General features: G+C 39.2%; 1 protein-coding gene across 2 annotated transcripts; it reads right to left on the reverse strand.

The window, feature by feature from the left end:
• Positions 1 to 14: 14 nt before the first annotated feature.
• ocrl (OCRL inositol polyphosphate-5-phosphatase) lies at positions 15 to 23,212 on the reverse strand. 2 transcript variants are annotated; one of them, XM_046030434.1, is made up of 24 exons: positions 22,771 to 23,212; positions 22,098 to 22,177; positions 18,918 to 19,009; positions 18,184 to 18,222; positions 17,682 to 17,795; positions 13,764 to 13,958; positions 13,337 to 13,586; positions 12,972 to 13,145; positions 12,759 to 12,860; positions 12,535 to 12,649; positions 12,110 to 12,226; positions 10,715 to 10,896; positions 10,214 to 10,325; positions 9,747 to 9,856; positions 8,447 to 8,582; positions 8,203 to 8,313; positions 7,879 to 8,044; positions 7,118 to 7,353; positions 6,352 to 6,375; positions 4,336 to 4,455; positions 3,512 to 3,596; positions 3,088 to 3,215; positions 2,820 to 2,931; positions 15 to 2,200 (listed from the first exon to the last, which is right to left on the reverse strand). In XM_046030434.1, exons 1-24 carry the CDS (start codon positions 22,810 to 22,812, stop codon positions 2,076 to 2,078), a joined length of 2,967 nt encoding a protein of 988 aa, XP_045886390.1. In that variant the 5' UTR covers positions 22,813 to 23,212; the 3' UTR covers positions 15 to 2,075. The 2 variants fall into 2 exon arrangements, with proteins under 2 accessions (XP_045886390.1, XP_045886391.1); XM_046030435.1 differs by lacking the exon at positions 6,352 to 6,375 and having other exon boundaries at positions 22,771 to 23,211.
• Positions 23,213 to 24,493: the final 1,281 nt, after the last annotated feature.

The raw sequence follows: 24,493 nt of genomic DNA on the forward strand, positions 1-24,493 counted from the left end.
ATGGGAAAACAAAACAGCTTTATACACTGATTTTATTTCTGTTAAATAAATTAAAAGCACCAAAAAATCTGAAAAGTTGAAAACAGGTGCAAGTGTTTTCTTGTGTACCTTTAAATGTACCTTAACTTTATGAACAGATTGCGACAAAACTGAAGACAGAGCACAATGAATCCATACACATACATCAGTTGGTACAGTGGCATAAGACAAGACTTAAAATTACAGGTTATTGATTATTATTGATTTTGTGTTTGAAATGACAGTATCTCTAAAGTAATAAAATGAATAAATACATGGCTATTATAAAACGGCTCTCCCAAATCTGAATCACCAGCAACCATTACTTCAGGGCCAAGCCACCTTTTGGCAAAGCTTGGCTTGATTGTGACCAACAGAAGAATCTTGTGTATAGAAGGCAGAAGAAACTACGCGAGAATGCAGCGAGAGAGAGAACTTCAGCCTGACAGGCATTTCTATAAATGCCATGATTGTCAGTGTGGTCACATTACATCATCTGCTCACTTTTGAAGTTCCTGGAACGTCTGAGAAGAAAACTCCTGGACCATTTCCAGCATCACAGGAGATACTGAGCAAGAGAAATCAATGCCATAAATGTAAATATTTTTGTCAAAAGTGAAAGCTATTGCTGACATCTCTTGAGTAGAACTGTTAAAGAGGAAATAGTGTTCGTTACAGATAGCACAGAAGTTCCTTATTTCTATAACTATGTTTTGCAACAGTGACTACAGAAACACATTTCCTTTGTGGCAAAAAGGAGAATGGTGCACAAACACATGCTGTATCCTGCAGAGTAATGGGCCATTAAATCTTGCTAACCTTGCACCCAGAAAATGCTGCATCACTTAAATAAAAGAGGCCTTTACCATGAGGAACACAACGGCTGTGTCTTGGCATTCATTAACAATGAATAATGAGCTGTAAGATGAGGTGAAGAGAAAGGCATGTAAACAAAACACAGATATGAACAGTACCACCTTAGTGACAAACATGACAAACTGTAGACATCACAGATTTGCACCACCATACCGACAGTCAAATACCCATGAAACAGGGAAACAATCACTATTTACACAATTTAAGACATCGAGAACCACAGAGGGGGGCGACTCCTCACTCGATTCTGGTGAACCAGGAAGTTAGTGTGTTAACAGACTTGTTTTGTAACTCTGGAGGAACAAGATGTAAGGCTCACAGCTGGAGTTACACAGAAACACAGCAAAACATTCACGACAAGGAGTTTTCTTTAACAGGACAATAAAAATGATGATGTGATGAATATTTCCAATATTTTACAACCAATGCAGAGCTGAAAGTAAACCATACTGTAGTAGGAACCAAAAACTGTTCAGATGGTGCAAATGTAGAAGAAAAAAATTTATAAATAACAAATACAGTGAATATGGACAAAAATAATTCTCGCAGATTATTCATTGAATTGATCATTGAATGATTGTCGTGATTTATCTTAAGCTTAAACATTCTTAGTATATAGATTTCCACAATTGTCCCATTTCAAACTATTCAATGCTTTGAACAATATACTAGTATTTATTCTACTTCCTAAAACTTCAGGAATTTCCTTTTCTTTAGTGTAATTCAGTCTTTCGCTTAGCATCTATAGCTATTTAGTGTTTTCACATTCATACCACTCACTGTTCATGGGTTATTTTGGCATGAGCACCTACAATAAGAAGGGTCAGCGGAGGACGAGGACAACTCTAGACTGAAGGCGCAGGGCCTTTAGGTAATCAGAAAAGTGCATAGGTATTGGTTCAAAGCTCTCCAAGCGCTTCAAAATCCAGCGACCGGTCATACGGTGACTGAACTGAAGATATGACACTTGGTAAAATCATCATAGTTCTAATGGACGTCTTCCTTTACCATGAGAGTTTGTGAAAGGTGGGGTGCAAAACAGCTGCACTGGTCTCCAACAGATGATAAAATACCAATGGGATCATGTTACACCATGTCCTACAGGTCCTGGTCCTTTGCCAAGAGAAAGCCAGGTTGGGAATCGACTCCAAACCTGACTGACGTTGTGAGATCAACCTCGTTTACTCCTCGTCTCCTGCCATGAGGAAACCCAGAATGAAGTCGATGGCTTTCTGCCGTTCTTGTGGTGTCTGCCTGCCCATTAGTTTGGGAGGCGGTCGGATAAGGAGGCTAGCGAAGAGTGTAGCTAAAACACAAGGACAGGACAAAGAGGTGAAGAACAGAAACCAATGTACTAACAATAACTTATTTCAACTATATCAAGTTAAATAAAAGAAAAACATTCTTACATGGTATGGATAATCAGACAACATACACTCTTAAAACATTCATATCGCTTTAGCCAACACTTGTGATGCTCAGGATATTTAGCAGGATGGTTACCATAAAGATGATGGTAAAATGCCTGACTGAAAATCTAAGGTAAAGAAAAGAGTGAATAATTACTGCTCTCCTCTACTATTGTATTACCCCACCTTTAAACAAGGTACAGTACCATAACCCAAACTACTTCAGTGGAACTAGTCAGTTGTCCACTCTAATGACTGGTTAATAAAATAGCATCATCTCATTACTTGTGGATATGAGACCATTCTGGTGACAAATTATTGCCTGTATGTGACACTTTATGGGGATAGAAATAACAGACGTTGTTGGTCTGATTATTCATATCCTTGGGAAGAAATTAAACAAATGCATACCAAGTCACATATACAACAAACTTACACTATACATTGGGGTAATGAATATGAAACATCTTTTTTATGAACTGGCAAACATTAAGACAGGAGATACCCGTTTCATACCTATGAGGCTGGCTGTTAGGTTGTTGTTGTGAGCATGCTTGAGAAGTTCCTTCAGAAAAGCCATTAAGTAACGAAACACGTTGCGGTGAGCACGAGGCAGCTGGGAGATCAACTGTCAATCGTCAAAAGTAGGCAAAGATTAATTGGACGCATTATTGTCCACATTATATATGACAGACTTCACAGAAAATAGAGAACAATGCCTAGTTGAGTAAATATAGTAAATTGCAGAGTCGTGAACAGAGGGTATGTTACAAAGTCACTGCACCTGTTTGCAGAGGCGGCTGTCATGAGCACAGTCGAGGCACCGTTGGTAGAGTTCATAACACACCACTGGCTCTGGCAAGGCTTCCAGGAAGATCAACAGAGCCTCGGCTACAGAGTGGTTACAACCAACTACATAAATGGTTAGGGAAGAACAAGCAAATATGGACTCCAGTGTGGGTCTGTTGGGGTGAATCATTCATGTGCATATTAACGGGAAAAACAGGAGTTCGTACCCCGTGTGTATGCCTGCACACTATACGCATGTATGATTTCTTTTTATTATCTGTAAGATTCAAAGCTAGCAAGCTCACTTAGGTTTTTACTAGTATTACAATTATGACTGCTGCTGCTGCTGCTATTTATTATTATAATAATTATTGGTGAAATCTGGGCTTATGGGACACTCGCATCATAAACAAGGATACTGATGGAGTCCGGGATGCTGGTGTCTAGACAGTCGATGATGCTCTGCAGCTCCTCTTGAAGGCCTGGTGTCTGGAACAAGTCCTCCTGGGAGACATTCAGAGACAAATATGGAACATTTAAAACAGTTCCCACAAATCCAATTAGTATCACTACAGTTAGTTATTGTATCTTGAACTTTTAAGACACCAAAAAAATAATGCATGTTAGCATTGCAGCAGCAACTGTAGCCACAGTTGGCAAACCCACAATTTAGCTATAACGGTAATTACATTACTTGCATTACATTGAGTGTCGTGTAAATTGTCCAAATAGAAAAAAATAAATAAAGCATTGAAAACCACCAATTAAATTATCTGAAATATCCACTTTCACAAAACTGAAAACAAGGCTGTGTTTCTCGGCTCATGAACGGTTTTGGAGATACATGGTTTCACAGGACAGCAACGCTATATTAAATGGATATTGTGATATAAAAATAGATATTATCTGGGATTTTAGGTTATCATTTTATCATGTGATAAGTGTCGTATCTCGGTATTTGGGGTAGATTAGGTGACTGTGAGATAGTTATTAGACCATTCTTGGAAAGTGAAAAGCGCTTGTATGGCCATCATGTACATCACCGATGTATAAAATGTACTTGTCTATAAATGGTCTTTTCAAGCACCAATAAGCCATTCCTTAAAATATCATATAATCATGTATATCAAGGTAAAAAACAATTAACTACATCCCTCACCTTTACAGTTCAGCAGTCTTATCACTGCTCAATGATACACATCCTTTGTTGTAGTGAGTACTTTATGAATTGTAGCCTTCTCACCTGATCACAGGACTTGGTAAAGAGATGGTTGACAAGAATCCACACTTCCTTGGGGATCTTCAAAGGTTTGTCCTCACTACTTGCATCATCCACCATCAGGAAGTTCATCTTTGACTTTTCCTGATGAGAGATAACATTTCACCATGTTTTACACTGACAAACTGAAACACAGACTTTAGATTATTTCCTGGAATAATAAATATATCAATATTTTGCGATTTATTCAGAATTCATGATATTATTTCCATACTGTATGATTCATGGAGCCTAACAGAATGACGCATTGGATTGATTAGTGATGTGAGTTGGAGCAGCAGTGGGATCAGGATAATCTCTGGGGTCTGTACACGTGAAGGAGATCCATTTAGCAAACGGCTGGGTATCACATTCTTTTTGTCTCTGCAAATGGATCCCTGAGACTCATGAGAGACGTCCAAAAATAATCACAGCTAGTGAGGCTGCACATAGATGCAGGGGAAACTGGTCTCTAATGGGGCACGGTGCTAACATGCAGAACTAATGTGATTTTCTGTAAAATGTTTTAACAACCAAAGCAAAGGGTGTTTAGAGTATTGTGAATCCTCTAGATGGGATTCAAGACCAAGCTTTAACACAAAATGTATAAATTGCTACATTCTAAAGAAACAGGGCTAATTTATATTCCAAGTGGATATCTGTTTATTCATGCAGCTATTCAGTTTCACTGATCAGTAACAGGTTACGAAATGGAAGAGGAAGCTTTCCGTTTGGCTTCATACTGTAGGAGTGTTTAAGGTTAGGTGAATGGACCCAAATACTTCCTCTCATTAGCTTTAATCATGTGTATGAGGGAGCGGTGCAGTGAGGGTGACCTGCTGTGAAATGAGATTTAGTGTGTTTGTGTGTGTCTTCACAGTTTCATTGGATTGGTGCACCCTGTCCTCAGTGGGCCAGCAGGAGATTTAATGGATGATTGATCCACACACACAGATTATTACTAAGCTGGCGTGGTCTGGTCCGTGACTGCCGGTGGGTTACCTACTGTTCCCCATGTCAGCTTCCTGAAATTTAGAGCGAGTTGGCACTGACTCAATTTTCTGATTAGCTAGTGAAGCCACTTTTTAAAATCAACCTAAGGTGCAAACAGTAGGTAAGTGTCGGGGCACAATATTGCAGCTGTAAAGGACTGCATGTTAAAAGAAATAGTCCAACTTTATGTGAAAAGTACACTTTGTTACTTGCATTCCGCGAGTCATATGAGAGGTTTGATACCACTCTTGAGTCTGTGCAGTAAGTATAGAGCTAGAGCTAAGAGGCGATCAGCTTAGTTTAGCTAAGACTGGAAGCACGGGGAACAGCCTGCATGGCTCTCTCCAAAGTTAAAACACACACATACCAACACTTCTTAAAGCTCAATAATTGGTGTTTGGCATGTTACTCAAACTGGACTCAACTTCCTGGATCAGATTGCATGTCTCATCTGTACCAGAAGCAACAGGCCCCCATTAACACAGCTCCTGACATTGTTTTAACACAGGGCAGTTTTCTGGCTGAACGCCCGCTTAGAGGTGGAATTAATTTGGAGAGGCTAGCTGTTTCCCTCTAATTGCAGTCTTTATACTAAGGTAGGCTAATTTTTTCCCAGCTCTAGCTCCATACTTAACATACAGACATGAAATTTAAATCAAACTTGTCATCTAATTTTCAGAATAAAAGTGAATAAGGATATTTTCCAAAATGTGAAACTATTCCTTTGATTTCTGCTTGCTGGATAGCATCACAACCATTTCAAAGTTATAGGTCCAACCATTTTATGCATGTAAATCTTTAATCTTTAAGGTCCAAGTTACACACTAACAGGGGATAGCCTGCACTGGGGCTTTTGTTGATCTACCATGCCAAATTTAACAATACTTGATCCAGTTTCTCTTCATGACGTGAACAGTTAAGTGTCATAAAGCAGATACTTGTTGTAACTACGGTGATATTGACCTTCATTTGCCAAACAGCTTAACAGCACCAGTGTTAATATTTTACCTTTTCCATGTAGCTGTCCTCTCCCTGAGCAAGAAGTCAGCCCACAACCAGAGTGGAGAGTTGGAAAGGAATGATCAAGGCAAGAAGAGGCGATGCAGGGAAACATAAGAAGAATGAACAAGGTAGATAGAAGTGGACACAGAATCAGAAAAGTAGATAGATCATGGATTGTTCTTGCATAAATCGTCAATCAAATACGCCAGGGTCAGTAGGAAAATTGGAGCAGTTTAAATAGAAATAAAGAAGTACCGAATGATAGCAGCACTATACCCAAAGCCAAATCAGATCAAGTCAAAAATAGCATTTTGGAAACAGACAGAGGTGAACATGTTAAGAACAGAGGAGGCTATTCATATAAAACATTAATATGGGCCTAACCTGAGTCAGTGTTCCCTGTTTTTTAGGAGCTCCCTTCCCATGTTTTTGCCACTTCCTTGTTCTCTTGGCCCCTTTTGGCCAGAAATATGCAGGTTGAGACATTTTATGCTCTCCAAATATAGTCTCTCTGTGTGACTGAGTTTCCCCTGAGGGAGTGAACAAGCCCTCACGTGTTCCTGCTCAGGTTTCAGGTAGTGAATAGCTACAGAGGGAGGAACAGCTATCGGATTACAATCTGTGCTAAACTGCTCGGTGTAAAGGAAAATTTATGTTTCCCAATCAATATCAGTTTGATGAAAATATGTCTCTGTTCACCAATCCTATCACTTTAAACTGGTAGTCTGATTGTATTTCTCTTTTCATGACAGCTGGACTAGCCTTCTCTCACCAGGTCAATGAGTTTGGTGATGGGGATCTCTCTGATGGGCTTCTTCATGCGGCACAGAGTCTCCAGCGAGGTGCCAAAGCAGCTGGGCAGGTAGTTGCCAGAGATGGTAATGAAGTAGTCCTTGCCGCGGTCCAGATGGAGCACCAGAATGTCTTCTATTGAGTCCTCTCCAGAGTTCAGCAGCGTGACGGAGTCTTTACTGACATACACCTCCAGATAGATCTCCAGGGTCTCGCCTGCTCAGGTAGATAAGGAATAGGTTCAAGGCAAACCTTTTGAGAAACTTTGATGAGGTCAGGTGTTGCCTCTGCATTGTTGATTTTATTGCAAACTAATAAATTAATCATAAACTATGCCTAACTTTATCAGTTATCTATTGTTTTTGAGCAGTGATTATAAACTCTTCCCTAGCAGCTGCCTTGTTTAACATTCAATCAAGGGGGCAACACCTGACACCACACTAGCCAGGAAGACATTAGTAAGAGAGTGAAGAGTAGGAGTGCAACGAGTTCTGGTTTAAATGCCAAGGGTGAATAGCTTGATCCTTCACAATATTCGAAATAGCACTATTACAGTGGCAAACTTGGGACATGCAACAGTACAAAGTTGTCCTGAAGAGATGTAACTAAATGTGTAATCTCTGTTTTACATTTCATTACCAATCATCAAAGCACCACATGATCACAGCTCTAAAATTCGAGATAATAAGCTTAAAGACAATCAAAAAAAGAAAAAGGTGTTACTGGATAAAAAGGACTTACCCGGCTCCAAGAATCCATCGCTTGGCTCGGCACGGAGCCAAGGCTTGCAATACAGCGAGTCATTGAGTTTGGGGATGAAGGCAAAGTGACAGGGGACCTGCCCGTCATTTGTTATCAGGAAGGGCTCCTTTCGAAGCTGCCGGAATTTCACATTCTCAAATGTAAACTGCAGGACAGGGAAAGACAGGCAAACATTAACCTCAGATTCCCAGTAACTTTATCCCACAAACTTTAGGAGAAATATGAACAGGCTCCACTGCTTTAAAGGTTATTAGTGAGACAGACCCTCAGGATGAGGAGTGTATGTGAGGACTTTATCATTACCTCTCTCCTGTTCAGAGATACAGATGGAAGGAAATCATTCTCCATTCTGTCCATCGCTCGAACAATCTCCTCAAACACCTTTTTGTGGCGCTCCTCATTTACCACCTTAACCTGTTACACAAGCATAAAGGTCCTATTTATTTTTATTATTGTTATATATTGTCAGAATTAATAGGAGAACCCTGGATGTTTGAACCAAAACCAGTGAGTTTAGGGTTTTTAATTTAACAACATAGCTTCTTACCTCAATATTGAATAGGGAGCTGACAGGCTTGTGGTCACTAGTTTTCAGCTCCATGTGGCTTCGGTATTTGAGCTGCTTGACATTGTTGCCCCTCCACAAGATTCTGTCACACCAAGCTGGGACACGGCACTTCCCACTGCAGGAAACAGTTGAAGTTAAGGGTCAGACATTAGACACACATGCAGGATTGCCAACTCTGTGCTGGTTCAATGATAAAGCCGAAAAAACATTCTTAAAAGCAAAATGTAATCAGTATTCCAAAAAAAGAAAAACTGACATGGGGACAAGTTAACAGTAGCAGTTAGGGGTGGGGCAATTCATCGACGTAGTCAATTACGTAAATACATTGACTAGCATTACATGTGTCGAAGCGTGGCTGCATCCGGTGTTAGCAGGGATTAACAAGCTCCAGCTATAAGACCACACCTTCGACAGTCTAAAGTTTGTGAGTATTTTAGACAGACACTCAACAACGTGCTGCTCTGTGAGCTCTGTGAATTGGAAATAGTTTCACAGCAGCACAAGTGCTGTCCACAAATATGTGAAGCAGCATGAACACGTGAAGTGAAAGTATCCCGGTGCACTTTGTGTAGACGTCAGCACCGCAAATTGTGTTTATTTTCTGTCTCCACACAAGCACGGCACATTATCAGCAAAAGGACACGTAGTCCATTAAAAATTCTTCATTGCCTTCATGTTAAAAGTAATTTCTGCCCCGCTGCTGTCATGGTAACGTAATGTTACACCATGTGTAATCTAACGCTCGGCCGTAGATTCAATCATACAATCATATTTTGTGTTTATTTAACGGCCACGTGTGACCAATAAAATGGCTGAAACAAACATTACAGACAATCTGTGAATCATTTCAGTTGTTTTCTTTGCCCCACACTGATGCAGAAATACATTTGATACCATACTACATTATATACACTATCAATATTGAAAAAAATCCATGTCAGAAACATTTAAATTAATGTCATTAATGTCATAGATAGTCATTATTCTAATGTGCTTCACCAGGATGATTGAATAAAATGTTGATTTATTCATTAGACATGTTTTTGAAATTTATTTTGGAAAAACTGGTAGGTGAATTGAGTACGTGCATACATTTTTTCTCTTTAAAATACACAACATTAGTCGTTAGATTAATCGACTAATAGACAAAATAATCGTTAGATTAATCAATTGGAAAAATAATCATTATGTACAGCCCTAGTAGTGATATAATAGCACATGCTGGAGTTTGTGTATTCAGTGATTAAAAAAAAGATACAAGAGAGGCATTTGTTTTTACCTTGAGTCCCATCGATCTGTTTTGGGGTCGTACTTGTATGTGGGAATAAAGTTGATCTCTCCCTCCATGAAGTCTGTGAAGGCTCTCTTCGTCAGTCTTTGAATGTTAAGCTACACAATGAAAAGTGGCAACATTACTTGGTGAAAGAGTCAAAACAGAAATCTTAATTATCATCACACAAAGACAGATTACAAACAACCTCTGTAATAACGGTATTTGCAAAGAAACGGCCCTTGTATTTTTGCCTAACCTCTATTTTTCACCCAAGTGCAAAATTATTCAAGTAATACCTTTTAAGCAGCTACAGAACCTGTAGCTAATTATAGAAACAGAAGCAGTGATGGGGCATTTTTCTGGACCTACTAACTATCACAATTATTTCTAAAACTTGTGCTAATACTTGTCTGTGTTTTTGAAGCTGAAAAGGAATTCAGAAATAAACACTTAGGCGGGTAACAGTTTCTTACCTGATCAACCTCCTGCAGCTTTTTTAGCTCGTTCTTAACAATATGCTGTTTGACGTCTCCAGCATCGTACATGCAAAGACGATAGTTTAAATCCCCAAGCCAGATTACTACACTGAAACACAAAAGGAGACGGAGACAGCTTAAATACAACAGAGTTATGGCATCAATGTTTGAGTGATTATCATCACAAACACTAAAAGAATCTGTAGCTCATGTTTGTACAACTACTTAAAAGACAATGACACAGATTATGTTTACATAATAAGAGCTTTGTAGTATAAAATTAATTTACTAGTTTACTATGGCAGAATGCTGGAAATGTGAAATAAATTATGTATATGGAAAATCTACAAAACAGAATAAACCACAAGAATTCAGGTACAGCTGGTGGTAAACAAAACCTCAAGCTGACAATAAAAACATAACCAATGAGTGTAAAATCAGACTTTGCACATTAATTCAGAGCCATGTTCTTCTTCTGAACATGACTGAGGAACTCACTCGTGCTTCACAATAGTGAGAGGGGGGTGGTCCAGTAAGTGGAAGGTCATGCGGGCGCATATGTCTTTATAGTCCTGGTTGCGGCGCTCAAAGTCTTCCACGTGTGCTGCTAGATGGGAGTTGACAATGCAGAAGCTAGTGTTGTGGAAAACAAACCTCACTGCCACGCCTCCTTTGTTTCCCTGCAAAAAATAAATAAATGAATGTAAACATTAAAAAGGCCAGGCCGTTGGACATTTAAACAGCACCTTATTTTAATTTAGTCAAATACATGCAGGAATAAAGTCTACGTAATATTAAAAAGATCAAACAGAAGCCAAGGGCAGTATACTGTAAATACTGTAATCTAAAAAAAATTATATATATATGCATTCAGCAGCGGCGGAATCATGACCGCCGCTACTAAAATTTCCCACGATGATTAAACTATGCGCTACAAATGTTTTCACTCGCACACTGTGCGAACACAGCAGCACTCAATGCTCGGCTCTCTTCCTCTCCTCGTTCTATGCAGAACATACGTGACAGATGGTGTTATAAGAGCAGCTGAATCAGGAGGTGCGTAGCGAGTGTTTGATCGTCCGAGCGGCAGAAAGCGACAGTGAACGCGAGCAGAGGAAAATATTCTGGCACTAAATGTGCGGTGTCTTTTAACAGTGTGTCAGCTTCTCAAGACCAAGAAAAGTCTGTTGTTTCCCACCTGCTGGAAAAGTGAAGCCGGTTAGCACTAAGTTAGCCAGCATCTCCCATCCCCTTCAGACTGCACAGCTGAGCAGGAAAGCTTCTACAGCAGCTACATAGCTGCTATGTAACTTAACATTAGCTCAATTTATAGAAAGTAACTGGAAGCTGTATTTAATGAATGCCTGCTTGTCCAATGTTGAGAACATCAGGTACAAACTTAGACTAAACTGACGTAGCCTGCAGCTCTGTCCTGTACAGACTGATTAAATTATTTTTCAGTTTTCAGTCTGAAAAAGTGGTTTTGGTAAAGAAAGGACGGTGGTGACTGGAGGAGCTGAGGTTATTAAAGCTAATTAGTGATGCAAACTAGTCCTTTTAAGCTAATGAGGAGACGTTTCTTTTTGGATTTTAATGTGCAAATAAAATGCACCTCAGAAGTGAGGAGGTTTCTCATGTTGCCTATTTTATATATTAATGTCTACAGATAAATGTCAGAAGCTGTAAAATGAAGACACAAAAGGCAAACATGATGTTTGTCCTGCCCCCTCTGCTGAAAAAAATCCTAGAGGAAACACTGTTACTAATGAAGAAATCTCTTCAATGATTCAGATTTAAATAATATTTGGTAGAAGATTCAGCAACTTTAAAAGTACTTCTTCACACTGACCGACAAAGAATTACTGCACTTCAACAAGTTTAGTGTGAACAAACCATTTTCCCCATGATTCCCGTCCCCACATGCTCTGCAGCCACTTCTTTTATGTGATTCTTGTGTGACTTTTTGGCATAGACCACAAGCATCATCCCAACTAGTCGTATGATCCGAACCTGTAGTCATGAAAAAAAGCAAGTTAGTACCTTTAATAATGCATCAACATGGCAATTGTCCTAGACAGTATTAATTCATCAGAAATTGCTGCATTAATATATTGCTTTTAACCAATTTGCTTTACTGCTCATTAAGCCATTCACACACACAGACAGGGTTTGTGGTTCAGCCTCTTGCCCATGGACACTTGTGTGGACAGGAGGATCTGGGGGATGGAACCACCAACCCTGTGATTACTGGACAACCGGCGCTACTTCCTGAGGCACAATTGCCCATTTCATCGTTCAGAAGGTCTTTCTCTACTCACCCTCTTGTACTTGGCTTTTGGGTGCAAGCTCCTCTCCACAGCTTCCACCCACAGCTGCTCCTTGGACGAGTCCATGTACAAGAAAGCTTCAGTGCTCAGGTCCAGTTCTTGAAAACTAGAGTCATAAACCAAGCCACCATATTGGATGTTAGTGAAGCAATAGTAGAGGACGATATGTATGACTTCTTGGTCAGAAAAGTACTGTGTGATAAATTCTTACTGACCCCAGAGCATAAATATCAGGAGCTTCTGGGTCACAACAGAGCCACGGCTCAAGGCTGCTGTCTGGAGACTGGCCGTTCACATTCCACGTGCCTGTGAAAAACCTAAAGAAACAAAAGAGCAGTATTTACTATGTGCAGGAGCTGCGTTGTTTTTTTTTTAAATATTGTAGGTCTATAATCAAATGACATACAGAACAAAGAAGCTCCTCTCACCTGAAGGTCTGGAGATCCACATACTCTTTCTCCTTCTTACCCAGGCGGTGTTTGATGAGGTATTCTCTTTGTCCTGCCTGGCTGGAGAACATGGACTGTCTCATGGTGTTGGTGGTGGGGCTGTCGCACCAAGACGGTGGTCTGTCCACACGTTCAAACCCTGACCTAAAGCTACTGCAATGGGAAAAGTAGGTATTATATAACACCACATATTCTACCTTGGGAAACTTAGCCTCCTGAACTGCAGTTATAAAATCAAAACTGTCTTAAAGTCATATATACATATAAAGAATATCTGGTCATGAAATAGCAGTTTCTTGTGTTTTCAGTAAATCTGACATAACTGTCATCAACGGTTAACTTACTCTGGTTTGGTGTTAGTAACAAAGGAGTTGTCTTTGGTCTGAAAGGACACAGTTCTGTCTTTAGGGACTGGTGGAGGAGGCAGAGGATTGGATGGAATGTAGGAGCCTTTGCGAGGAGGCAAAGGGGGAACAGGAGGAGGCTCCCTAGAGGCCACTATGCGATTCTGGTGGTTCTTCTTTTCCTCCACTTTGAGAGCATGGTTGAAGTTCTCCTCAAATCCAAAGTCTGAGGCAAGCGATTGAACTGGACCTTCGGAAACAGTAAGAGAAAAACAGAGGATTCAATTTAGCAGCAATAGAAAGTAATTTGGATAACTGCAACAAATGCATTTATGGGCTTTGTTTTCAAAGTAGCTACAATTTATGCATGTTATTTTCTTAACCATTGGATATTTTCAAATGTAAACACAGTGTATGCGTATATTACCTGTGTTAGTCTGAATTGTTGACATGCTATTATTGAGGTTGGGAGGCAGTGCACTGCTAGATTTGGGGGGGTTGACTCCAGAGCCAACAGAGTTAGCGTTCCTGTTTGCTCTTTGCGGTGGGATGGGGACTGGACCTCTCAGGGCTGCTGGTGCAAGGGGCTCCATCGCTTTGGGTTTCGTGAGTTTGGATTCAACTGAGAAAATGAAACAGCATTGTCAAAAGGAGGCTCAGAGTCAACACAACCTTACTCAAGCAGGAGGAGCAGCTTTCCAAGGATTTTCTTAAGCTGTATTAAAAAAAATAAACAATAAAAGTGCTACAGCTTGCTCAAGATAGAAGCTAATGTGCCTTGTGAAACATTTGGCTTAAAGTAAATCTCATCCTGTTTTAACCAACCTCACTGTGTGTAAATACAAACACGTAAAAATGAGCCAACACCCAGAAAATCAATGTTGGCATTACAGTGACTTGTTGATAGCAGGACTCAAGAAGGCACGGTTCCACTGTAGTACTACTGATGTTATAATTATTAACTAGCAGTGTTTCCCACAGGATCTTGAGAGTATGGTGGGTGGGCCTCGGACCTTGTTGGGGGGTCGGGGGGCATGCCCACTCGGAAGAAATATTTTCTAAATTTTAAAGTTAAATGCATTAATTTGGTGCAAAATGTACGCTTATAAACAATATTGTGCTCTAATAAATTATTTAACCATAAACCCATTGTATAGCTATAAATAGTGATTAAACAGCAAAAAAAGTCAACAAATTTATTTTTATTTTATTATGTTTTTCCAAAAACCCTAATCAAAGAATAGAAAATGATATGTAATTTCCCTAAAATTTTATTTTTTACTTTTAATGGACACATGTAATATGTTTTATAATTTCTGTGAATATGATCCAATGAATCTTATTTCCATCCTGTATAGAGACCTTATTTTGAAAACCAACAAAAGTTTGATAAATAATGTTGCGTGGTTCTTGTATCGCGTAACATGAAGACTTCACAGCCTCTCTTCAGGTAGGACTCTCATAATGCAACTTGTCTTTGTAAAGAGCGAAACTGACAGGATAAAGTCGCTAACCTGCCTGTCAGCTCGCACTGGGCCGTTACAGTGGATTTAGCATAAAGGCGTTAATACGTGTGCACTCCAGATGTAGGCGCAACTGGCTTAATCGCTGTCTCACAAACGAGTGACAGAAACAGGCCGTTAACGTTACCGTAGTTAACGTTACCTCAAAAGAAAAGTGGTTGTCTCGAGTCGGATGCCAGAGCGTGCGAGCTTACAGCAGCGCCCCCAAAACACAATGTTAGAGGTCTGAAACCTTATTATGAGATGTGTAAAACTATTTTCGGTTCATTTTGAGACTATGGCAGAGCAAATTAGACTATGGCGGGCCGCCATGGTCTCGTTAATTAATGGGAAACACTGAACTAGTCAGTAAAAGCAAATGATAGTGGTTGCAGTAAAACTGCATGACCAGGTTGCCCCAGTGCTGAAGTGAGGTCACAACCAAAACGTGGATTTAAGCCACAGTTTGCACACACATCAAAAATGCAATGAGGCAAAACATTTCCAGTCTTTATCCACTTATTATATATGGTCACAAGAACCTTTGTGGAGTCCTAAAATTACACACCAGTCTTCATACAACATCAACGTCTTCACATCTTTATACAGTATTTTGTGATCTCTGCAAAGCTCAGTGTTTTGTGGAGGTACAAGATAACTTGTTCATTTGATTAATCTAAAAGTGATTCATCCACTGCATGTGTGCTGCATGATCACTGTGCCTTTCTGCAATTGAAATCTATAATGCCATCCAAAGGATTCAACAACTTTAAGCATGTCATCACCATCCAATAATTTGCAGTGGTGCTACTTTTCAAAGATCTACTAAATTGCACCTGTCTGAGCAAAATGTCCGCTAACAACAGCTAACAGGCTATTACTAAGTAGGTCTGCACAGCTACAAGTACAAATTAGGGCTGAACGATTTATTGCATTTGCGATATTAATGTAATAAAACGAGATTTTCTAATCGCAAAGGCTGCATTACACCCAAGAGGAAAGCAGTCTGCAGATGAAGCATCAACTTTGCACGTTACGCTGTACCGTGACTTGTTGTTGTACAATGGCCTTAAGCTTGACAGAAGCTGACAATACAGAAACTTTAGTGTCACACAGGGAATGAAAGTAGCACCCGCCACCCGCGGGTAACGTGGTGGTGGTGGGTGAAATCGTCGGGCCTTCCGCGGCTGACGGACAGGAAAAATGCACAACAGAAAGACACGTGCCTGCGTCACACATACAGCCACCAGACAGCTTAGGAAATATCTGTGAAATGGCATTTCAAATCAAACTCACAAATCCGAAAGAGGCCCAGTCTGTCCCGAGTTACAGCCTGGTTATAGCCAGTGCGCCGCTTACCAGCATCGCAGGCTGCGGGGGAGGAGGGGGGGGAAACTCCGATGGTGTCGGAGAATTACTAAGCTCGTCTATTAAACATGAGAGGCGTCACTATGTTTTATTTTCATTGGCCAACTTTTGAATTGAACCTCAGACTGAGTATTTTTTGTTTTCTTACTGGGATACAGAAAGATGGACTGGATGGAGGAGATTAGAACTGACATAAGGACTAGTTAATTGGTGGTTGAACTGTTGGTTTTGTCTGGAGCGCTTACTGAATAACACACTGGTGAACTTGTTTTTTCTTGTGGTCTGTAGGTAGGCCGAACTGATGATATTGTATCATATTCTTTAATGCCATGACTTGACTCAAATTATCTTTCTCATATTATTACAATTTTATATATTTTCTCCACGATTGCTCATAATAATAATTCTACCTAATTCATCATAACACAGGCCTGACTCAAAAGAAAGAACAGTGTATGTTCTATCTATCTAATATTGTGTTGGTCATACTATACACTGATTTACTGCTTGTCCATTTTGAATAATACAGAAGGTAAAGAGCTTAAAAGTTAATTGCATATTAAATCACAATATTGATGCCACTTGTCAGGATTAGGTCACTGAAGACCCTCTGAGTTTTCTTTTAACAAAATCATCTCACTGTTCAGCCAAAAAGTTGCCTTGGCTAGAGCACTAATATAGCATAGAAATGTGAGATATAATACATGGTAAACCAATATACATATATAGGTTTGATAAACCACAGACAGTTGTGTGAAAGTTAAACTATTTTATGTTTTATTTCTGGCAGCTGACACACAGAGGTGCAAACCAGAGCACAAGTAATACAAGTCAATGAAATAAACTGAACACTCACCACTCTTCTCCAAGATACAATATATGATCCCTATTTCAAGTGGTGGCATCTTTTACACTGCAGATAATTCCAACTGACTCCTATGCAATAGCTTTTAAGGTCAACAGAATATCTTGAATACAATGAATACATATAGATTTTTTTTAAAATATGCCTAAAGGATAATAGGTAGCACATACAAAAAAGCAATATCCTTGACAAATATTTCATATTTCTTTTCCTCAACTAACTATAATTGCTCTCAAAAAATAAAATCCCATTACTTTGCAGCAATGCTGTCAGTACACACACATCCTTGCACATACTGCCATTGATAGCTTATAATTTTGGGGATCAAAAAAAGGTACAAAAGTACCAGTATCGGTAATAGTGACATGGCTAAAACAAATGTAAGAATTAAAGTATAATGACGTAAGGTTTAGTCCTTTCTGGCTGTATTCACAAAGGTGGGTTGGCACCTTTAAAACTGGATCTGAGTCTTGGGTGGCAAAAATTCACAGGAAATCAGCAAGTGGTGTAATCCACCTTCAGTGAATAAATGTTAAATGAGTGACTGGATGATTAATAAATAATTAATCATCCATCTGCTTCAGGCTAATGGCAGACAGCGGAGTCTTACCTTGCTGCTGAGCACTCTTCACCTGGGCGATGAAAGTCTGAGTACGCTCATCATCCTGAAGTTCCAACAGCAGCTCTGGGGCTTTTTCTCCTTTGATTCGTATCCTAACACTGGCTTCAGAGGGGGAACAGAAAACACACACTTACACACATGTTCGACACCTTGGGACTTTGCAAACATTAGAAATGCAGACTGTCTGGAAAACAAAGCAAAGTGATTTAATAGTGAGACAATTCAGCATTCTTTCAGAGATCCTTGGTAACTCATGACCAGCGTCTGCTGCTAAATAAAGGACGTAGACATTTGGCTGAAGGCATTCTCTAAAAATGTAGCCGGGCTGTGTTGCAATAACTGCCATGCTTTAGCTCTCTTTTGTTTCCACAATAAATCATTCTTTCCGGCTTGCTTTAAGGACCAAAACAAAATATTTCCTGCATAATTTCTGAAAACAAAAGGAGGAAAATGAATTAGTACCTGAAAAGAGATTTTAAAAAGTACTTACAATCCACTGACAAGTTTATAAGAAGAGCCTCTTCAGCCTCTGAAATGAAAGAGAAAAGAGAGCTTAAACTGTGCCCATGCAGTTCAAAGGTCTGTTGTGGCAGTAAACCAGTGGTGATATAAATTGTTTCAACAGCCTTGAGTTGTCGTGTTTTTAAATTTTGTCTTCCAAGTACAAAGGAAATGTTCCCTGGACTTTCACTTTTACATCACTGTGACCTGACCCTGAGTAAACAGTAACACTACTATGCATAGTGGGTGGGATAATTGCACAGGAATCCAAAACTTCTTATAGAAGAATATAAATAAATTAAAAATAGTTTGCAGTAAGATCTGGGTGATTTGGCCAAATATGTTATCACGATGAAAAATGTCATATGATTTGAAAGCTATAATTACCACTGTAAAATGTCAATTCATTATTTCTTTCACGTTTTAAGTCAAATTTTTGCTCTTTTTAGAGTAAAATCTCTTTCAGTCCATTTTTCTCTACAAGATTAATATCTTCAAAGAAAAATAAAGTGATAATTTGTTCGTTAATTAAATCAACCATTCATTGAAAATTTGTTATATTGTTATTGAGGAAAATTATATTGTTATAATTATTATTATTGTTTTATTGCCCAGCCCTAGTAGCAGTTGACTTAAAATATCCTTAACATTTTATTTCACTTAGCATACCCAAAACAGTTAATACTATGAATTAGATATTAAAAGAACAAAAAAGTTACTTACCTCGCACTATTTCAAAATTACCATTGATGGGTATAGACAGCTGAGCCACTGGACGAGACACAACAACATCAGGGGTGGCCAAAACACCCAATCTGCGTGAGAACAGCACACTTAAAATCATCTCTGTGATGTTTCAGTATCATTCAGGATTATCAATTAAATCAACAATGCATTTACAGAAAAGCTTCAGCAATTTCTCTTTTTCCCTTCATTACAGCCATTCTCTAGCAAATATAAAAAAGGTGGATCATGCACATCATTCACTTTGAAAATATTAGAATAACTCAACATTTGAGATGCAGTATGGGTAAGTGTTTTATTATTAGGATTAATTATAATTAAGTGATGAAAATGTGAATTTAAGATTTACAAAAATCTGAAATGCACATGCACACATGCAAAAGTCCCCTTTAGTCTAATTTTCAGTCTAGTAGTTCAAAAAGCAAATAATTAACTAACAATCGCTCCATTTCGGTCAAGTTTTGTTGTAGCAACCTAGAGCACTTTGAGAGGAGCTAAACTTTGGGTCATTAAAAACCATAGGCAATCTAAGCAGCTCCAAATCTGTGATGTGTTCAATGTAGGCAAGGTCATATTTCACTCTCCTAACGATGACTGACTAGGAGCCAGGGTCAAAGCGGCACGCTGGGCCCTGCCCACACTTCCTCTCCACTTCACAATAAGTCTGATTACTGTTGAAGAGAGGAAAATGATTCAGCCCTTCTGGACTAAATGTGTCAGAGGAACCCACAGTTTCCTGAATCAGCAAGAGGCCCTCTGATGTCGTAAGCTACATAAAAATCAACAGCGGGGAACATCCAAAATAACAGAAACACCTTATAATTAGGGTGACCAGATGTCCCCAAAATTCAGGACAGTCCCGAATTACGAGCAGTTGTCCCGACTCCGGTCTGGTTTGTTTCGAAAATTAGACTTAACATGGGTTTTGATTATGGCTTAATTAATCATTAAATACTGATCGTTGTGTATTTCTCTTGCTCCAGCAGGGGTTGCAGGGTATCTGTACATTGTGTTAACAGCTTTGTTATAGCCACAAAGTAACACTCGTGCTCTTTTCCCCTTTTTGTTTTCTTGTGGTTAGTGGAAGTTACAGTCGCGAGGACAGGGAAAGTGTAGCTTCAGGCAGCCATGGTCGAGAGATCATCATTAAATTCTATTTTATTTATATTGCGCCAAATCACAACAACAGTTATCTCATAAGCGCTCATAAAAGAGAAGGTCTAGACCGTAATCTGTGATATTATTTACAGAAACCCAACATCCAACATGCGCATTGCACGGACAGTTGTGACACTGCACTGTTGAAATGAATAAAATAAAAATTAGGTAAAAGATCATGATTTACCCACTGTTACATATCCACAGTTGTCGTGTTTTTCCTAATGACAGACAGGTGACTTCATGAACAAAAATAATTAATTTTAGCGTTGTGTTTTGATTTTCACGTGTTAATGTTCATTGACACTGAATGTACTGGTAGCCCCCCCATCCCAAATTTCATCCATTCCCATCTGGTCACCCTACTTACAATACAGCAGCCCTGAATTAAACACGAATGTTGTGGTGAACATTTTAATTGAGATGGTCAGACACGCTTCAACTTGATGTTTATTTTTGAGGATATAGTTTCTATTCTTTGTCCTCTTTAAACATATGTAAGCCGCTTTATGTCACCTTTAAAAATAACTTTGACCTAGTTGTTTGTACATGTCTATTATAGCTTCAAATTGATATTGGTCCATTAGTAGAGAAAGACTGCAAAAGTCTGAACTGTGTCAAACAGAACGACTTAAATAGAAGACAAATGAAAAGTTAGAAATTAGAAAAAGGGATCAGAATCAGCATGGACACCTCTGGGAGGCAACATGGGTTCCTTTTTTATGACTTCAAGATGGCCGAGGACTTCAGAGGGAAAGGTAACAAGTGTAACATTGTGGACGTAGATAGAAGATGGCATGGGATGGATATGGTATGCTATTCTTCATCCATCATTAGTGTTAGGTTTTGTTTGCAATGGCAAAGATGACAGGTTGTCACAATTACATCAGCACCAACAATGACTAGAAGATGCTTAATAAGATGTTCAATTAACCACACTAACATACAGCCTACAGATTTGCAATGATATTTACTGTTAGGGTGTTGCATTGTAATGTGCTTCTCCTGTTATTTTCTTCACCCTGTGATAACAAGGTGCCATAAAATTATACAATTATTATAACATGTGATAATATCTGTAAAGCACCAACTACAACCCTGAAAGCTCCTGGTCTCCATGACTTTTCACCCTTTTCTCCCTGTCAGGAGTGGAGTTTAGCATGTGTGGTTTTAATACAGTCAGCTGAGGACAGAGCTTGTGTGCCCATGTGAGTCTCATTACAGTCCAGGACTAAGTGGAGGAATGCTGGATAATAGGTGGTGAACTGGCTGCTAAATGGTTTGTCCCTCACGCTTGTGCACGCCACAACAGTCTACAAACACAAACAACACTGATGGTTTAACACTGACGTCAACTACAACATCCCTTTTCACAACACAAACGCTGAAGCTGCCAAGTGCTGGTTTAAATGTGTCCCATAGCAGACTTTCTTATTTCAGCCTGGCTGCATGACACCTGAAACTGAACATTTTTTGTGACTATAACATCCTCAGGTATGCTGGGTGTGGTGTTGGGTACTGCTGACCTGTTTGATGCTTAGTTTAGTGTTTATGTAATGTAATTTGCAATCAAATCTATTCATCATTAGATAAGACAAGATAACCAACCCCAAGCCACAATAACCAAACTGTACAATCTAAAATCATCTTGTCTATTAGTGTGACACCTTCATGGCACACATCTTTTCATCCAATGGGTTCATTTTGCATGTTAAACAGCCATATTTGTCCTAAAAAGACGCACAGCTACTCAGTGCATGTCAGTCAAAGGCAGCAGAATAAAGATACCTGCCCACAGTACATGGCCAGCCACTTCAGCTATACCACAGCAAGTATCTACCTTCGAACACAGAAAAGCTGTCAAAAACTTTCATTTTATCATAATATCTATAAATTGAAATCTTAGAGCTGCTTCAAAACTCAAACTTAACCTGTGACATCTCACTAGCTTAACCTACTAACACACATACATTTTCAGTCATCAGATTCTCTAATACTTACATAAACTCTCCACTGCGCTCAATTAGTGACAGTAGTCTGGGCTCCTTCTGGCCAGCCCTCAGCTCCTGACCTTTCACAGTGTGAGCATCACAATCAAGGAATTATTTTGACTGAGGATGAGAAAGGAGCTTGGACATCACAAGCATGAGCTGTTAATAATTAACCTCAGACAGGACCTTACTTTCATGTTAATGTGCGCATGGTTAGTCCTCAGAAATAGTGATCTCTGTTAGAAGCCATGCTTATAGAAAATAAGAAGGCAAATTAATATGACAAATGTCATAAGGCACTGGAAAAGATAGAGAAAGCAGTTCAGTGGTTGAGTTGGTTAGCGGCAGCAAATGTAAATTAAATCATGCCAAACGTTTTTTAATGTTAAAAAAAACAAGTGGGTCTAATTAGTTAGATGAGACTGGTCATATTAGCATGGATAGCAACGCCAGTGAACTGAATTAGAAGGAAACTGTAGCGATAAAAGAACCAGGTAAATAACAGAGTTCACCAGCTAGCTACTAAACTACAGTTACAAGTTAGCCGACTTGCTAGTGTTAACTGACGTTAGCTACTTAGCTACCCGGTTGGGAAAATGATAAAGCTAACGTTAGCCAACGAGCTAAAGCAAACTGGGGAGTAAAAACACGAAAAAGGTTGTAACTTAATTCAAAAAGGATATTGCCAAGCACTCCTCGTCGCATATCCCCAAAGAGGACTCCATTCTTACCGATATAGAATAAATAGCGATTTATCATTGGCTAGAGGCTTGGTGTTGGTTCAGTCCATACACGGACAGAGAAAGTTAAATCCCAACCCGGTGCGGCGGCGGCCTTCCGGGTGACAGCTGTTCAGCGGTTTTTTGCTAATGCTAACCGCTTGTTAGCCAGATGTTGTTGCAGCTGCTGGATGGGGTCACGAATGTTCAACAGAGCCGATAAGTTAGTATATCCCGGTAAGTGTGCGGCATTCTGTTAAAAACATTTAAATGTCTACTTCTCTTCTGCTCAGGGAAAAGGCTGCTCTGACTACATAAGTGGCAGTTAGTTGGTTGTGTCGCTAGTTACGCTACAGTGGAGAGAGAGTTTGCAGCACTCCCTCCTTCTCCCGACCCGCTCCCTGCTTAGTTATTTGTCCATTCTTCTTCTTCTTCTTCATTGTTGTTTTACGGCGGCTGGCATCCAACTTACATGGTGCATTAACGCCACCTACTGTACTGGAGTGTGGGCCGGAGATTAAAAAAAAAAGAAGAAGCAAAAACAGCAACAAAAAAACAATAACAAAACCAAAAATACATTGTATCCTTTCTGACCTTTAAGGACCTAAATAAAAGTGTACTAACGTAATTTAATGACTTTGTCAGTAAGTCCCCAAGTGAATTCCCTTGAAACCCTAACCTACTTATGTCCTCTTTCGTCTTTTTCTTTTCCCTCTCATATTTCTGACACTCAAAAACCACATTTAACAGACTCAGTACTGTCACAACATTCATACCTCTCTGATATGTGCTTACCCATAATATGTAAGTACTTATTAAACCCACAGTGTCCAATACTTAGCCTAGTTACATTGGTGTCTTCCCTTCATTTTCTTCCAGTGAGCCTCTTTGTCCCAACCTTTTGTTGAATGCAGCATAAATGCCTTCCTTTCTCCTCTGCATCCCAACATACCTGACACATTTTATTAATGGTCGACCTGATTTCTGCCTTAGCTTCTGCTTTACTTATTGAAATAGCTGTTTCTTATCCATTCTTCTTCTTCAGTTGGCAACAAGTATGAGGCACATAACGTCACTTTCTCTGGTCCACACTTCTGACTTCAAAGCATCAAAGAAAATCTGAAATATTATATGGTAAATTCATAATTATTTACATTAAACTTTAGTAGCCAAGCACAATTTTGCGGCACTTTACTTAAGTACACTTCTACTCCACTACAATTCAGGGGGAAATAATGTACTTTTTACTTTCTACATTTACTTATCTGCTATAGTTACTTTGATTTTACACTTATTAAATATGATGCATTGTTATAAATTGATAAATCTTCTTATTCACAATATCTAACTTTTTTGGCATGTGACCCCTTAAAATGAAGCAATGTCCACTTGTGACCCCTCCTCACAATATACCCTGTGATGGAGATGAGTTATGAGCAGTCATACTAAACAGTGATTCTTCCTTTCTTGTTTCATTTGTAGAATTTCTAGAGGCCAGAAGACATAAAAGCATCCAGCATTTGACTAAGAAAAAAATTACATTTGAGAAAAGTCAGAACAAATTAGGAGCTGCTGTCGGCATCTGACAGATTTACCCTGACTTACATCCCGTGTTGCTCACTGTGCATTGGTTCTTTAACTATTTAAGTACTATTTGTGAAACATTAAACAGAGGCATCACTGTAAA

Source organism: Micropterus dolomieu, linkage group LG19, assembly GCF_021292245.1.
Source record: "Micropterus dolomieu isolate WLL.071019.BEF.003 ecotype Adirondacks linkage group LG19, ASM2129224v1, whole genome shotgun sequence".
Lineage (NCBI taxonomy): Eukaryota > Metazoa > Chordata > Actinopteri > Centrarchiformes > Centrarchidae > Micropterus > Micropterus dolomieu.

Excerpts from the sequence above, each read along its gene's own strand:
- ocrl (XM_046030434.1), bottom strand. The coding sequence starts at position 22,812 with ATGGAGTCCTCTTTGGGGATATGCGACGAGGAGTGCTTGGCA. Across the intron at positions 13,146-13,336 it reads GTTACTAACACCAAACCAGA|TAGCTTTAGGTCAGGGTTTG; the intron begins GTAAGTTAACCG and ends TTCCCATTGCAG. Across the intron at positions 2,201-2,819 it reads CCTAACAGCCAGCCTCATAG|CTACACTCTTCGCTAGCCTC; the intron begins GTATGAAACGGG and ends CTTGTGTTTTAG.